The 15,204-nt window shown below is 35.7% G+C and overlaps 1 protein-coding gene across 1 annotated transcript; it reads left to right on the top strand.

The window, feature by feature from the left end:
* Window positions 1-9,629: 9,629 nt before the first annotated feature.
* LOC101252095 (putative aldehyde oxidase Art an 7) lies at window positions 9,630-14,613 on the top strand. The gene is made up of 3 exons (XM_019214659.2): window positions 9,630-11,299; window positions 13,106-13,266; window positions 13,357-14,613. The coding sequence occupies exons 1-3, from the start codon at window positions 10,721-10,723 to the stop codon at window positions 14,516-14,518; spliced, it is 1,902 nt and encodes a 633-aa protein (XP_019070204.1). The 5' UTR covers window positions 9,630-10,720; the 3' UTR covers window positions 14,519-14,613.
* The last annotated feature ends 591 nt before the right edge of the window (window positions 14,614-15,204 follow it).

Below are 15,204 nucleotides of genomic sequence, written 5' to 3'. Positions count from 1 at the left end.
ATCCAAGTCTTCCTACTTCCAAGTGGGAATTCTAATATCATGGAAGAAACATCCCGATTTCTAATGCTTAACCTTTATTTGTTGGAAATTTGGACAATTAACGACAAATCCTGCAATATTGTTCTTAATCCCATTCCACAATAGACATCCGGTAAATCACATTATATCTTGGTGGCTCCCGGTTGAATGGAATATCGCGCACTATGGGCTTCTGTCAAAATTTGATCCCTCAAATCATCCACATTTGCAACATATAAACGACCCTGGTATCCAAGCACACCATCTCCCCCTTGGGAGAAATGCTCAACGCATTTCTTAAGCACCACCTCTTTCAATTCTACCAAAATTGGATCAAGACCTTTCTTGGTTTTCATATCCACCACAAACGACGATCCGGAACCGTTGTGAAGAATGATATCACCTTTTTTGGAGTCCACTAGTTGAACACAGTCAAGCCAATCAAAGAAGATATCGAACCAACTCTTTCTTTTCTTCTTCAATATTAGCAAGACTACCCATAGTTAAATGAGTAAGAGCATCCGCTACCACATTAGCTTTACCGGGGTGATAAAGAACACTTATGTCATAATCTTTCAATAGCTCAATTTTTAACCTATTTGGAGAAAATTCAAATCTTTTTGCTTAAACGCATATTGCAAACTTTTTTGGTCGGTAAACACACTACTTGAACTCCATACAAATAGTGTCTCCAAATCTTTTAGGCAATTACCAATGCCGCTAACTCAAGGTCGTGAGTAGAGAATTCTTCTCATGGATTTTAAGTAGCAGGCTGAAGAGAGGGGGATCACTAAGACACTGGCAAAGCTACAGGAGACATAGGAGGTAATTATTCAGGCAGCCCAGGAGAGATCTATTCATGACATTTCTGAGGTTGGTTTTAGTGGACTCACTCAAGACCCCACCTTACCTCTCGCTGCTGATCTATTCATTGATTCCCTAGTTGAGCCTTCCATACCACTTTCTTTGTCCTTTTGCCAGGCATTGATGACCCTCTTTCGATTTCACAAACTGAGACTCTAAATGAGAGTACTCCACAAGCATAGCCTATTAGCGGTAACATTTTTCTCAGTCTCCTTTTATTTATATTCTTAGATTAAGGATAGTGTAGTTCTATTTTTATTATGGGGGGAGGGCCTTCATGACAATACTCCCCTTTTGATTGTATTTTGTTGTTTTGATTTTTGAAAACTTATAATATTAGTTTTTGTTTATATTAGAGTGATCTGTTTGGTTAGAACTTGTTTCTTTAGTTTTTTTCGTTCTTTCTTTATGTTTCAACTCCCCCCCCATGAGCTTAAAATCGTGAAATACTTACAGTTTTCATTGACAACAATTTGAGGATCAATTGTGTCCATTATCTATGTCTTCAATGGTAATAATGATGAGAATTGTGTATAGTGTTTGTATTGCAAGAATGAAATTGATATGGTTTCACTTTTGAGTAATCTCTTCGAATCTTTTGTTGACTAGCTACGTTTTGACGTAAGCCTAGCAATGAACAATGCACATATGATATTGATCTTTTAGAGACGTGATAAATAAGTATATTTCGAAATGTCACGTGTGGTGATATGTTACTTGAAAACATGCATGAGGGTGTGAATCCATTTTGGCACTATTTGATCTTACCGTATTTATTGTCGACCAAAAGAAAGCCTCTTAACAAAATTATACCAACCTTCTCACTAAAAATCCTTGTTGAAGCATTGTGATGTTTGAATAGCCAACTTAGGCTAAAATCTTAAGTTGGAGTATGGAAAGGAAGGAAGAAGGAAAGCCAAGTGAAGGAAAAAGAGCATGAAATAAGACTTAACTTTGAAAGTATAACGAAAAAGAAGGAACCACTCCTTATGAAAAATATCATTGTGAAGAAAATGCCTTGAAAAAAAAAGAAAAAGAAAAAAACACAAGAAGTGAATGAAATAAAGGGGCAATCTAAATAAACTGAATGACAAGTCAACGGTTGAGTTCTCAAATTAAAAAGAAGGAAAAGAACTTGAGAATATGTGACAATAAGTCAACAATGTTTTGAAAAGGTAAAATCACTAATCCAAATTGCAGTATATTAACCTCAACCCCATTACAAGCCTAAAAGGCCATTGAGATAATGCATGAACTAGGTTATGTGACAATTGGAAAATATAGGCAAACATATGGGACACAACTTGCATGTGTTTCTCTTTTGAGTGAGCTAGAATTGAATTGATTGCTTATACATATGCTGATGTGCTTTGTGAAAGAAAATCATTCTTGATGTGATGGAATTTGGATGCATGTACTGAAACATGTTCTTGCATTACGTAAGAAGTTAAAGTGAGCTTGAGCTTGTTTTGAGACTATCTAGTCATCATTTAAAGCTTTGTAATCATGATTAATGATAACATTTTATTGAGAGTACTTTTGATTTTGCACTAGCATGTTAACTCTCATTGAGTCCTACTCTAGACACCCTTATTTAGCTTTTTTTTGTTCTTGATTTACTTGAGGACAAGCAACAATTCAAGATGGACGTGGTGATGAGTGGTAGATTTGAACTTATTTAAGGTCCATTTGTTCAATAATTTGGAAAACGCAATGACTGATATATGAAAGAATGACCAAAAATATTAAAAGAAGTATAAAATAAACATTAATGATCCCCTAAGCAAATATTTATTGCTTGAAAGGCGAGCCAAAGTGGTACTCCGCGATTCACCAAATGTGAAAGTGAGACTAAATCGAGTTCGCCAATTGAGGATCAAAACCTTGAAGCCTAGATCATTATAAGGCGAGTTGAGGAGAGAAGGATGATTCACCGAAAAGCTTTGGCGAGCTCAACTAATGTCGCCAAGTCTGCTACGAAATGAATTTTGGGCTAAATTTTGGGAAAGTATAAATAACCCAAAGGATAAAGATTTTAGGGAGTTGAAAAAGTTCTTTTGAGAGAGTTTAAGAACCCTTTACCTTTGAAGAACACTTTTTTAACTTTTGAGGTTTCACAATTTGGAGTTTGAATTTAATAAATTGAAGTTGCATCCAATATGAGTTTATTCTTAATTGCTTGATTTCATGATACCTATGGCTGATTTTATTAAACACATACTTTCTTTACTTATTGTGATTGGTGGCTAAAATCCCAACATCTATGGGTGCTCAAATGGGGTTGGGTGTTGATTTGATGTAGTGGGTATTGTGCTACGCTCTACTTTGTTACTGTACATATATGAATTTTGTTTAATTTCCATGGGTTTAACTCAAGGGTTATGGTTGAAAACTTAATTCCTAATCTCCGTTTGATGCTCGAAAAAGATTGATTGGAGTGAGTAATTTTGCTTGAAAAAGAGGTTACGGATTTATTTACCTTGTTCTTTGAGGAGAGAACATAATAAGGTATTTGGGATGTTTATTGTTATACGGAATTTGAGATAATACAAGAAAATATAAATGCGAAAAATAAGACAACAGATTTACGTATTTCACCAATAAATTGGCTACGCCCACGGGGAAGAGGGGGAGCAGTTTTATTATGAAGAGCCAATAACAGAATACAGAATAGGATTTGCCATAGCGTCTATATATAGTGCTAAGCTATGCCCTAACAGGCTTGGGCCCAAAATACAGCCCGTTCTTTCTGTTGTAACGGGTCCGATTCAAGGCATTCAACAAATCTCCACCTTGACTTGAATTCTCCAAACAGATTCTTCAGACACACTATGATAGTACCAGGCCTCCCCCTCTTCCACAGAATTGCCCCGCAGGGCAATTAACAGCTTCTGATGTTGAGCAAGTCCAAACAGTGTTGAAACTTGCTCTGTGGAACTGGCTTTGTGAACATATCAGCAGGATTATCAGCAGTTCCTACTTTCTTCACCTTGATTCTCTTCTCACTTCTCAGAAAATGATACCTCACGTCAATATGCTTTGTTCTCTCATGATGGACTTGATCCTTGGCTAGAAAAATTGTGCTCAAACTGTCACAATACACCGTAGCCTGATCATGATGCAGACCAAGATCACTAACCAACCCTTTCAGCCAAATCCCTTCTTTTGCAGCCTCTGTCAAGGCCATGTACTCCGCTTCCGTAGTAGACAAAGTCACTGTAGGTTGCAAAGTTGCCTTCCAACTAACGACAGATCGTCCAAGGGTAAACACATAGCCAGTCATCGATCTTCTTATGTCAACATCTCCAGCATAGTCAGAATCAGAATAGCCAGTAACCAAGCACTGAGTATCACCTCCATAAATGAGACCAACGTCAGATGTACCTCAAGGTACCAGAAAATTCTCTTCACAGCCTGCCAATGTTCTCTCCCTGGTTTTCCCATGAATCTGCTCACTACACTGGCTGCATGTGCTAAATCTGGCCTTGTACAGACCATAGCATACATAAAAACTTCCTACGGCACTGGCATAAGGGACTCGTGACATATACTCCTTCTCTTCTTCTGACTGTGGAGCGAACATGGTAGTGAGATGGATATTGTCAGCACTAAAGGTATCAGTAGGCTTAGATGAAGACATGCCAAACCTCGCCAAGATCTTCTGAGTGTAGCTTCTCTGTGAAAAGAAAAGTTTCCTTCTCTCTTTGTCTCTAATGATCTCCATCCCTAGAATCTTTCGAGCGGCTCCCAGATCCTTCATCTCAAACTCAGCACTAAGTAAACCCATCAGCTTCTGAATGTCATACTTCTTCTTTGCAGCTATCAGCATATCATCTACATAAAGCACCAGATAGATGAATGAATCATCCTTGAGCCTATTGGAGTAGACACAACAATCATATGAGCTCCGAGTATAGCCCAACTTCACCATATAGCTGTCAAACCTTTTGTACCATAGCCTTGGAGACTGCTTAAGTCCATATAAGGACTTCTTCAACTTGCAGACGTGATTTTCCTTCCCTGGAACTTGGAAACCATCCGGCTGAGTCATGTATATCTCTTCCTCCAACTCTCCATGTAGAAACGTTGTCTTCACATCATGTTGTTCAAGCTCTAGATTCTAATGTGTAACTATCGCTAGTAACACTCGGATGGAATTATGTCTGACCACTGGTGAGAAGATCTCATTGTAGTCCACTCCCTCTCTTTGGTTGAAACCTCTGGCAACAACCCTGGCTTTATACTTGACTCCTTCTTCTGGTGATATCCCTTCCTTCTTCTTGAAAACCCATTTGCAAGTAGTAATCTTTCTCCCCGAAGGCTGTATGACCAGATCCCATGTCTGATTCTTGTGTAGGAACTCCGTCTCATCTCCCATAGCAGCAAACCATTTTTCAGAATCAGGATTAAAAATGGCTTCTTTGTAAGTAGACGGCTCAGATGTATCTACCTCTTCAGCAACCTGCAGTGCATAACCCACCATGTCCTCAAAACCATACCTCGTAGGTGGCCGAACTCCAACCCTCCTAAGCCGATCTTGAGCTATACTCCGATGGATATCTGATGGCATAGATTCTGGAATATCAGTTTCTATCTGTGGATCTTAATCCTCCTCTTCAGGTTCTTTCAAATCGCTCTCGTTCTGAATGACTTAAAACTCCACCTGTTAATCAAGACTCCCAGTTTCTGACGTAGTTGTAGGCTTCACAATGGTTCTAAGCAGAGAACTTTCATCAAAGACAACGTTCCTGCTCATAATAACCCTCTTTTCTGCTGGAGACCAGATTCTGAAACCTTTCACTCCATCTCCGTAGCCCACAAATACTCCCTTTTTAGCTCTTGGTTCTAACTTACCTTCACTGACGTGGTAGTAAGCCGTACAACCAAAAGCTTTCAGATTTGAATAATCAGCAGCTTTTCCTAACCACATCTCCATAGGTGTCTTGCACTGTATGCTTGTATGTGGTCCGCGGTTAATCAAGTAGCAAGTTGTACTAACCGCTTCTGCCCAAAATCTTCTATCTAGCCCAGCATTAGAGAGCATGCACCTTGCTCTCTCCAGAAGTGTTTGATTCATCCGCTCAGCTACAGCGTTCTACTGTGGTATATTTCTGACTGTACGATGTCGAGCAATCCCTTCATCCTTACAGAATTGATCAAATTCAGACCAGCAGAATTCCATCCCATTATCAGTTCGCAACCTCTTGATCTTCTTCCCTGTTTGATTTTCCATCAAAATTTTCCACTCCTTGAACTTCTGGAAAGCTTCACTTTTATGATTCATCATATACACCCAAGTCATCCTTGAGTAGTCATCAATAATGGACACAAAAAATCTGCAGCCTCCCAAAGACTCAACACGGCATGGACCTCAGCAATCAGAATGGATATAATCAAGTGTGCCTTTTGTTCTGTGAATGGCCTTTGGAAACTTGTTGCGATGTAGTTTTCCAAAGACACAATGTTCACAAAACTCTAGGCTCTTAACCTTATGACCAGCAAGAAGATCCTCCTTTGACAGAATTTGCATCCCTCTTTCACCCATATGACCAAGTCTCATGTGCCATAACTTAGTCATATCCTCCTGGTGAACTTCTGACGATGCAACATGGGCTGAACCTGTAACCGTGGAACCTTGTAGAAAATACAAAGTACCATGCATGACACCTTTTAGAATCAGATTTCAACCCTTCTAGACCCGCAAGACTCCATCTTTTCCCGACCAGCTGAATCCCTTGCTGTCCAAAAGACTGAGAGATATCAGATTTTTCGTCATCAATGGAACGTGCCTGACCTCATTCAATGTGCAGAAGCTACCGTCATATGTTCTTATCTTGATCGAGCCTGTCCCAACCACCCTGCAGACAGAACTATTGGCCATCGAGATGCTACCTCCGTCTACCTGCTCATAAGTCGTGAACCACTCTTTCCTAGGACAGATGTGATAGGATGCCCCAGAATCAAGAACCCACACATCTGAATGATGAGTGTGCTCATCCGCAACTAGGGCAATGTCTTCTTCAAAATTGGTGTCTTCTTCAGCAACAGCAGCAGAAACTGATTGTTTTTCCGATTGCTTCTTCTTCTTCGAACAATCAAATTTCCAATGTCCCTTCTCCTTGCAGTAATTACAAACATCATCCGGCTTTGCACCCTTCGACATCGGCTGCTCTTTCTTTCCGCTATTTTTCCTTCCCTTTTCGCTACTGGTGAACAGACCGAAAGGCTGTATGTCCATACTTGTGCCGTTAGCCTTATGCCGTAATTCCCTGTTAAGAAGGGCCGATCTGACTTCTTCCAGTGACACAGTATCTTTCCCAACAATGAACGATTCAATAAAATTCTCAAACGACATTGGGAGAGATACTAACAGAATCAGGGCAGCACCTTCATCCTCGATCTTCACATCGATATTACGCAATTCTAATAACAAAGTATTCAATTGCTCTAAATGTTCCCTGAGTTGTGTACCTTCAGCCATTCGTAAACCGAATAGACGTTGTTTCAGAAGCAGCTTGTTGGTTAGAGATTTTGTCATGTACAAACTCTCCAGCTTCAACCACAGACCAGCAGCAATCTCTTTATCCGAGACCTCCATGATGACGTCGTCCGCGAGACACAGCATGATCGTCGAGTGCCCCTTTTCCTCCAGAATCGCCATCTCAGGAGTAACGACGGCGTTCTTGTCTTTCGACAACGGCGCCTAGAAGCCTTGCTGTTTCAACAAAGCCCGCATCTTGATCTACCATAAACTGAAATTGTTCCTCCCTGTGAATTTATCGATTTTCACGTTCAAAGCAGACATCTCGAATTCTCCAAGAACACCGATTAACCGAGAGGCTCTGATACCAATTTGTTATACGGAATTTGAGATAATACGAGAAAATATAAATGCGAAAAACAAGACAACAGATTTACGTGGTTCACCAATAAATTGGCTACGTCCATGGGGAAGAGGGGGAGCAGTTTTATTATGAAAAGGCAATAACATAATACAGAATAGGGTTTGCCATAGCGTCTATATATAGTGCTAAGATACGCCCTAACAGGCTTGGGCCCAAAATACAGCCCGTTCTTTCTGTTGTAACGGGTCCGATTCAAGGCATTCAACATTTATGATTCACATATCGATGAGATCGGAAGGAGATTCTCTGCGTAGAAACTTTAAGATCGAAAGATGATTAGCATTAATAAAGATGAAATAGCCAATTCATGAATGTGCATCACTATATAGATGTATTTCCAATCCTCGCACTCTAGATTGCTTGTTAACTCTTGATTTAATCTAACTTTTAGTTTAATTGTAGTAGTTGATAATCATAGCTTCATAGTGAGTTAGTGGTATTATCCACTCAATTGTTTTTTCTATTATAAATGTGCTAAATTAAAATATAAATTTCTTGAAAAGAAATTCTCTACGATATATCATTCCTTATGGGATTCAATTCCAACTCTTCGTTGAATTTTTAGTGACTACGATTGCTCACTCTTTTAATTGACTCTGGAGGGTTATTTGAACATTATCCATGAACCCTTTTGTTCGTGAGCCAAAGCATATATAGAATGTACATTCTACAATATCACACAGAAATATCAGACATAGCAAAAAGAACAAACAACCTTGTTCTCAATTCACGTCACATCAACTACTACTACAACTCAGGGGCAGAGCTACAATTAACAAAGGGTGCGCAAGTGAACACCCTTCGTCAGAAAGTTATACCGTACCTACGAGACAAATTTACGATATTTTAAATATATATTTAGGTTTGCACACACTTGAGTAATTATTGGAGTTGGATCAATATTAAAATGAGTGCTGGAAGTGCGAAGCGGAAGGTTGAGGGTTTGATTTTTGGTCCCTTCAAGTGTTTTCAAACATTTTTATTAGTCAAAATTTACATCAAGGAGTACTTTTTAAAATTATGCACAATCTGTATAAAATGACTGGCCCCGCCTCTGCTACAACTATGGCTCGGACCCAAACAAATTTGGTCTAGGTACTTCCATAAGCTAAAAGAGTAGTAGTTGGGAAAATGTGCAGATATTGTAAGCCGATTGAGAAAATATGACATGTAAAAAATCTGGAAGTATTATAAGTGATTACCCTGTAAGATATTTTTAGAGTTATAAGACTGGGTCTTCACAATAATACTCATGCTGACATCATGTGCGAAATAAGAAAAAAAATTGGGTAAGTGAACAAATAGTTTGGGCCATGGTCTATTAAGGTTAGATAATACAATCTCTGTCAATTTTTAATTGTCATAATTTTCTTTTCTAGAGTCAAATAATAATAATTTTGACTGATATTTCACGATTTATTTTATAATCATATTGACATGCAATAAAATGAAATTTATAATACTTTTTGTATAATTTTTAAATTTCTAAATATTTTTATTTATAATATTGAATTAATTTAATCTTATTCAACTTTGAAAACTAGATATATTGACTTTCAAATAACGTAATATAATAATTAAAAATGGATAGAGGGGGTATTGGTTTTGTATAATGTGCTACAGCGAAACCTTTCCCGAGCTGATTTTTTAATTTTGTTTCTAATAATTGGTATCAGGAATTAGGAACTGGCTACCACTAATCTCGAGATATTTTTGTGGTAGCCTTATTATTATATTTGGAAGAAGAAAAAAAATAGTCTTCATTTGGATTTGTTTCTCCTTTTTCTGAGATTCATTAACTTTAATATTTTATATAAATATGTGTAAGTACACGAGATTAAAAAATATATTCATATATTTGATCTATTTTTAATTTAAGAACACATTATTAAAAAAATGTATTACTTTTTTAAGCTTTATGTCAAATTAAAATAGGACAATTCAATCAAAACCGAAGAAGTATCACAACTCCTTGCATTTACAAAACCCACAGAACTACCTTAATTGGAAAAAAATTAATAAAACATAAAAATAAAAACCAAAATATTATTAGTCGTCTATCAAAAATTATATTTATGTGACATTGTTTTTTCTTTTCATTTCAATTTAAAAAGAATGTCATATTTCTTTATTTAATAAATGTTTAATGACAACAATAATATTCCCTCCGTTTCAAAAAGAATGTCCTAATTTGACTTGAAACGGAATTTAAGAAAATAAAGTAGACTTTTTAATCTTATGGTTTTAAATTAAAGTTATGTCAAATGTACCAAAATATCCTTTAATCTTGTGGTTTTAAATATGTCACGTAGAAAATTAAAGTTAAAATGTTGCCAAAATAAGAAAGAAGTCATTCATTTTTGAACAAATTAAAAAGGAAATGGAGACAGGTCATTCATTTTTGAACAAATTAAAAAGGAAATAGAGACAGGTCATTCATTTTTAAACAAATTAAAAAGGAAATAGAGACAGGTCATTCATTTTTAAACAAATTAAAAAGAAAATAGAGACAGGTCATTCATTTTTAAACAAATTAAAAAGAAAATAGAGACAGGTCATTCATTTTTAAACAAATTAAAAAGAAAATAGAGACATTTTTTTTAAATGGAGGAAATATTATAGGTCCCATTTATTTAGCAATAATATTGAAATACTAATTAGCCTTTAGATATTTATGAAAAGTCAAATAAAACATCACGTAAGAATAGAGATGATGTATTTATTTTTAGTATAAATATAAATAAATGTGGTTTGTCTATATCTGTTTTAATGTCCGGTTAGCGAAAATTGTGTGAGATGGTACGGTTGATATATAGTTTCGAAGAAATATGTGGTAAAATATCGAAACTGTTGATTGTTATAAATTGAGGGAATAATAGGAAGCAATAACGAATTGGTCATAAAAGCCAAAGAAGAAATAAAAGTCTTCTTCAATGGCTATCTACATCAAAGCCTTTGTTCTTCTTCCTTTACTATTTGTTTCATGTTATGCTAGAAACAAACATATCGACCAAGGCTTTGACGATGCTAACGACTCTCCCGTTGGTATCAATTTTGATCCTTCCCCTCATGGACTTTTGGGATTCCTAGTTGGAAAGAAAAAAAATAACAACAATAACAAGTCGAACAAGAAAAACAAAAAAAATGAATTAATATTTCCACGATTTCCTTTTCCGTTTCCCTTTAATGGAGTGAACCAAAACCAAGAGGAACCAGCACCATTAGAACCGGCTGTCGAAGAGAAAAATAATGGCATTCCAAAGCCGGATTTTGAGACGGAAAATCGTGGTACTTGGATGATACATTCACCAAATGCTGGTGTTGCAGCCATGCATATACAATTGATGCCAAATAACAAGGCTGTTTGGTATGACACCACAAATCTTGGACCATCTGCAATTCAAAATAACCCTCCATTTTGCAAGCCAGTCCCAGAAAGGCCAGGTGAGACTGATTGTTGGTCTCATGGCGTTCAATATGACGTTGAGAGTGGTCAAGTTAGGACATTGAAGGTTTGTTACATCCTCCTAATTTTTATCTCATTTCACTAATATATTATGCACAAGTTATTGAAGATTTTACACAAATTTCATAGTTAAAAATAAGCTAATTACATACTATCCATAAACTTTTTCAAATTATAAAAATTCCTAAATTTGGTGCGTGGAATTTTGATACATAACGTGTTCTAGTTTTATATACATGTCTAAACATCTTGATACATCTCGCCTGAATTTCGGATACATTACTCTGTGTTTCAATACATCACGTATACATTCCAATAGATCGTGTAAAGTGATGTATCCGATCCATACATTGTATATGTATTGGACTGATACATCACGTAAAGTAATGTCGACACATCACATACGTCCCAATGCATCGTAAAGTGATGTATGTGATAGATACATCATGAGAAGTAATGTATCTTACAAATACATCATGTAATATGATATATCGGAAAAAATTTATTCTGGGCGAGGCACACATACTATCAGTTGTGTGAAGCCTCATTTGGCTGCCCTGGGTGTACTGTGAGATCCATAATATACTTAATTTCCTGCTTTTTCTTTTCCAATTTTAATCTTTTTTAAACTTTTTCTTTCTTACTTGCATTTTTTTTTGCTTATTAATGCTTAATATAAATTTGATTTTTTGTTTTAATAAAGAAACTTTGAGAAAAAATAATAACCAAGAATTGAGTGATTAAAACTAATTCTTAGTATTTTTATCATGAATATTTTTATCATAAATATTAATTCTAATCATAAACAAAAAAAGAAAAACATATTTGATGACTAACAATTGAGTGACTGAAATTGAAATCTAAAAAAATAATAAAAAATTAATGACGAAAATTTAAATAAATAAAATGAAATTATATATTTAAGTGTAATAAATAATTCCGATTAAATTTTACTAGTTCAGTTAATTGATTACATGAAATTTTATTTTATTGAAGAAATTCAGAACAAATTTAAATTTTACTATCCTCAATTTTTTAGAATTCATTCAAAAATAAATAAATTTAATTTGTTTTGACATATCCTTTAATTTCCCCTCAAATAAATAGTAATAGAGATATAAAATATATAATAGATACCGTAGGTGAGTTTCAAATTTCTTTTCTAAACAAAAAAATAAAATTTACACTATGAATTAACAAGCAAAAAAAAAGAAAATGCAAGTAAAAAAAGAAAAATTAAAAGAAGAGATTAAAGTTAGAAAAGAAATAGCAGGAATATAAGTACATTATGGGTCTCACAGTATATATATGTGACAGCTAAATGAGGCCTCATAAGTATGTGTGCCTCGCTCATAATAAAAATTTTCCATATATTCGACCAATACATAACATAAAATAGAAATTTTCATTAAAAACTTTTAGAAAATATAATAAATAAATCGTATATTTAAATAATTTTTCTTAAATTACAGAAAAGTGCACACATGTCGAACTTAAAATTATACAAACAAGATTAACGAGATTTTCGTGGACCACTAATTTATTTAATTGTTCCTGTCATTATGTCGAACTTCTTCATCCCTATATTAAAAAAATTAATCATTTAGAATTTTTATCTCTATTCAATAAATATTCTCTCTATTTATGTGTATGTGCTGATCACCTAGGTTTTTGTATGGAAATTAGTGAATGTTTATTACTTTTGTTATTATTGTTATTATATAGACAAAATGGGAAGAATTAGTCAATTATATCTTAATTTTCTAAAATAACTATTTTTATTAAGAACAACAAGTTAAGTTCCACATATACAACTCCGTTTCCTTTTCTAATTTCTTGAATGGATATACAGGTAATGACTGATACATGGTGCTCATCCGGAGGTTTGTCCTCTAATGGTGAACTAGTAAGCACAGGAGGTTATCGTGAAGGAATCCGCAGTATCAGAATCATGAATCCATGCGATAACTGCGAGTTTCAGGAAAATGCTAATGGTCTTGCTGCTATGAGATGGTACAAAACATATCATTCAAATCTTCCACACACTATCAACATAAAACAAATATCAACAGATTTCTAAGTTTTATGTTTGTGAATCAACAGGTATGCTACTCAGCATATGCTTGAGAATGGTAGCTTCATTCTTGTTGGAGGTCGTGGTGCACACAACTACGAAATTATTCCACCAGGAAGACTCCAATTTCAGGTGCAACAATTTGGGTTAAATTTCCTTGTCGAGACTGAAGACGAGAAAGAAAACAATCTCTATCCATTCGTCAATCTTCTTCCCGATGGGAATGTATTTATTTTTGCAAACGATAGATCAATAATCATTGATCCTTATACTGGAAAAACCATCCGCGATCTTCCTGTACTCCCTGGAGGTTCAAGAAACTATCCAGCATCAGGAACGTCCGCACTTTTGCCAATCAATCTCAATACTCCTAATCCTGACGATGTTGAAGTTGAGATCATTGTTTGTGGTGGAAATACCAAGGATGCCTTCAAATATTCCGAGTTTCCACCTAGACAATTCTTCCCTGCATTAAAAGATTGTGGAAGAATATTTGCTAACAGACAAGGAGCTCAATGGGATATCGAAGAAATGCTTTCACCAAGAGTGATGGGAGACATGTTGCTTCTACCAAACGGAGATATATTGATCATCAATGGAGCAAAGACAGGAACTTCGGCATGGGATGCTGCTGAGGAACCTAATCTTGTGCCACTTCTCTATAGCCCAAACAAACCAAAAGGACAGAGGTTCAAGGAATTGAACCCTTCACAAATCCCTAGAATGTACCATTCCGTTTCTGCTGTTTTGCCTGATGGCAAGATTTTAGTGGCGGGCAGCAATACCCATGCCGTGTATGACTTCCAGGCTAAATATCCAACTGATTTGAGAGTGGAGAAATTCTCACCTCCTTACTTGGCACCTGAGTTGGAACAACACAAACCTCTAATTCTTGAGAATGGAGCCAACAAGGAGATGAAATATGGTCAGAATTTTAAGATCAATATCAAGTTGGATGAATTTGTAGATGAGACTGATATTAAAGTTACCATGTATGCACCACCTTTTACAACACATGGCTACTCTCAAGGACAAAGGCTGCTCATTTTGAAGCTTCAAGCTGTGACGAATCAAGAAGTTACTGTAGTTGCACCACCTTCTGGGAGAATTGCTCCACCAGGCTACTATTTACTCTTCGTGGTTCACCGCAGTGTTCCTAGCCGTGGAATGTGGGTGCACATTGACCAGTAGACCTGATCAACAATATCACCAATACTTTACTTGTTTATTTTATGTATACTATTGATGTTTTATATACAAAAGGAAATAATATTAAACCTTTGCTATCTTGTTTTATTCTTTAGGCAAGGTCATATTCTTGTCATGGTATATATTTTTGAGCTTGTGGTTTTGGCGTTCCCCTTTAACTTAAGATGTGATTTTCACTATCATAAGGCTTTGCCATTTTCAAACTGGAAAAAAACACCCATGTCATTTTTTAATATATTTAGATTTTCTTGACTCTGTTTGCTTATGTGAATGGTTAAAAGGAAGATTTCAAATTATTCCACAACATTAATTTAGAAAGTCTATAGAATATGAATAAAGGTAAAGTAGAACAAACAAAGACCAGAAAAGTGTGGTGGCTTGTAACTGGCATCTTAGCAGTCACGACCCGACCCAACCCGTGCCTACACTCTAGACGTGATCGACACGAATACCATAGCATACAAAAGCTTAAAAAACTAAATTTGCTAAAATATTCAATCTTTAAAAAGATCTGAAAACTACTCAATAGATAAGCTCAGAGTTTGTAAAAACAATTCAAAGAAGATACATACTGAAAACTACTCAACTTTATTAATCTATGAAATACCTACTATTACATAAGGATATCATGACTAGACCCCTGAAATCTCAAAACTACTAACTGTAAG

The sequence above is a fragment of the Solanum lycopersicum genome, chromosome 7, assembly GCF_036512215.1.
Source record: "Solanum lycopersicum chromosome 7, SLM_r2.1".
Taxonomy (NCBI): domain Eukaryota; kingdom Viridiplantae; phylum Streptophyta; class Magnoliopsida; order Solanales; family Solanaceae; genus Solanum; species Solanum lycopersicum.
This window is presented reverse-complemented; position numbering and strand designations above follow the sequence as displayed.

Excerpts from the sequence above, each read along its gene's own strand:
- LOC101252095 (XM_019214659.2), top strand. The coding sequence starts at position 10,721 with ATGGCTATCTACATCAAAGCCTTTGTTCTTCTTCCTTTACTATTTGTT. Across the intron at positions 11,300-13,105 it reads GTCAAGTTAGGACATTGAAG|GTAATGACTGATACATGGTG; the intron begins GTTTGTTACATC and ends ATGGATATACAG. Across the intron at positions 13,267-13,356 it reads GGTCTTGCTGCTATGAGATG|GTATGCTACTCAGCATATGC; the intron begins GTACAAAACATA and ends GTGAATCAACAG.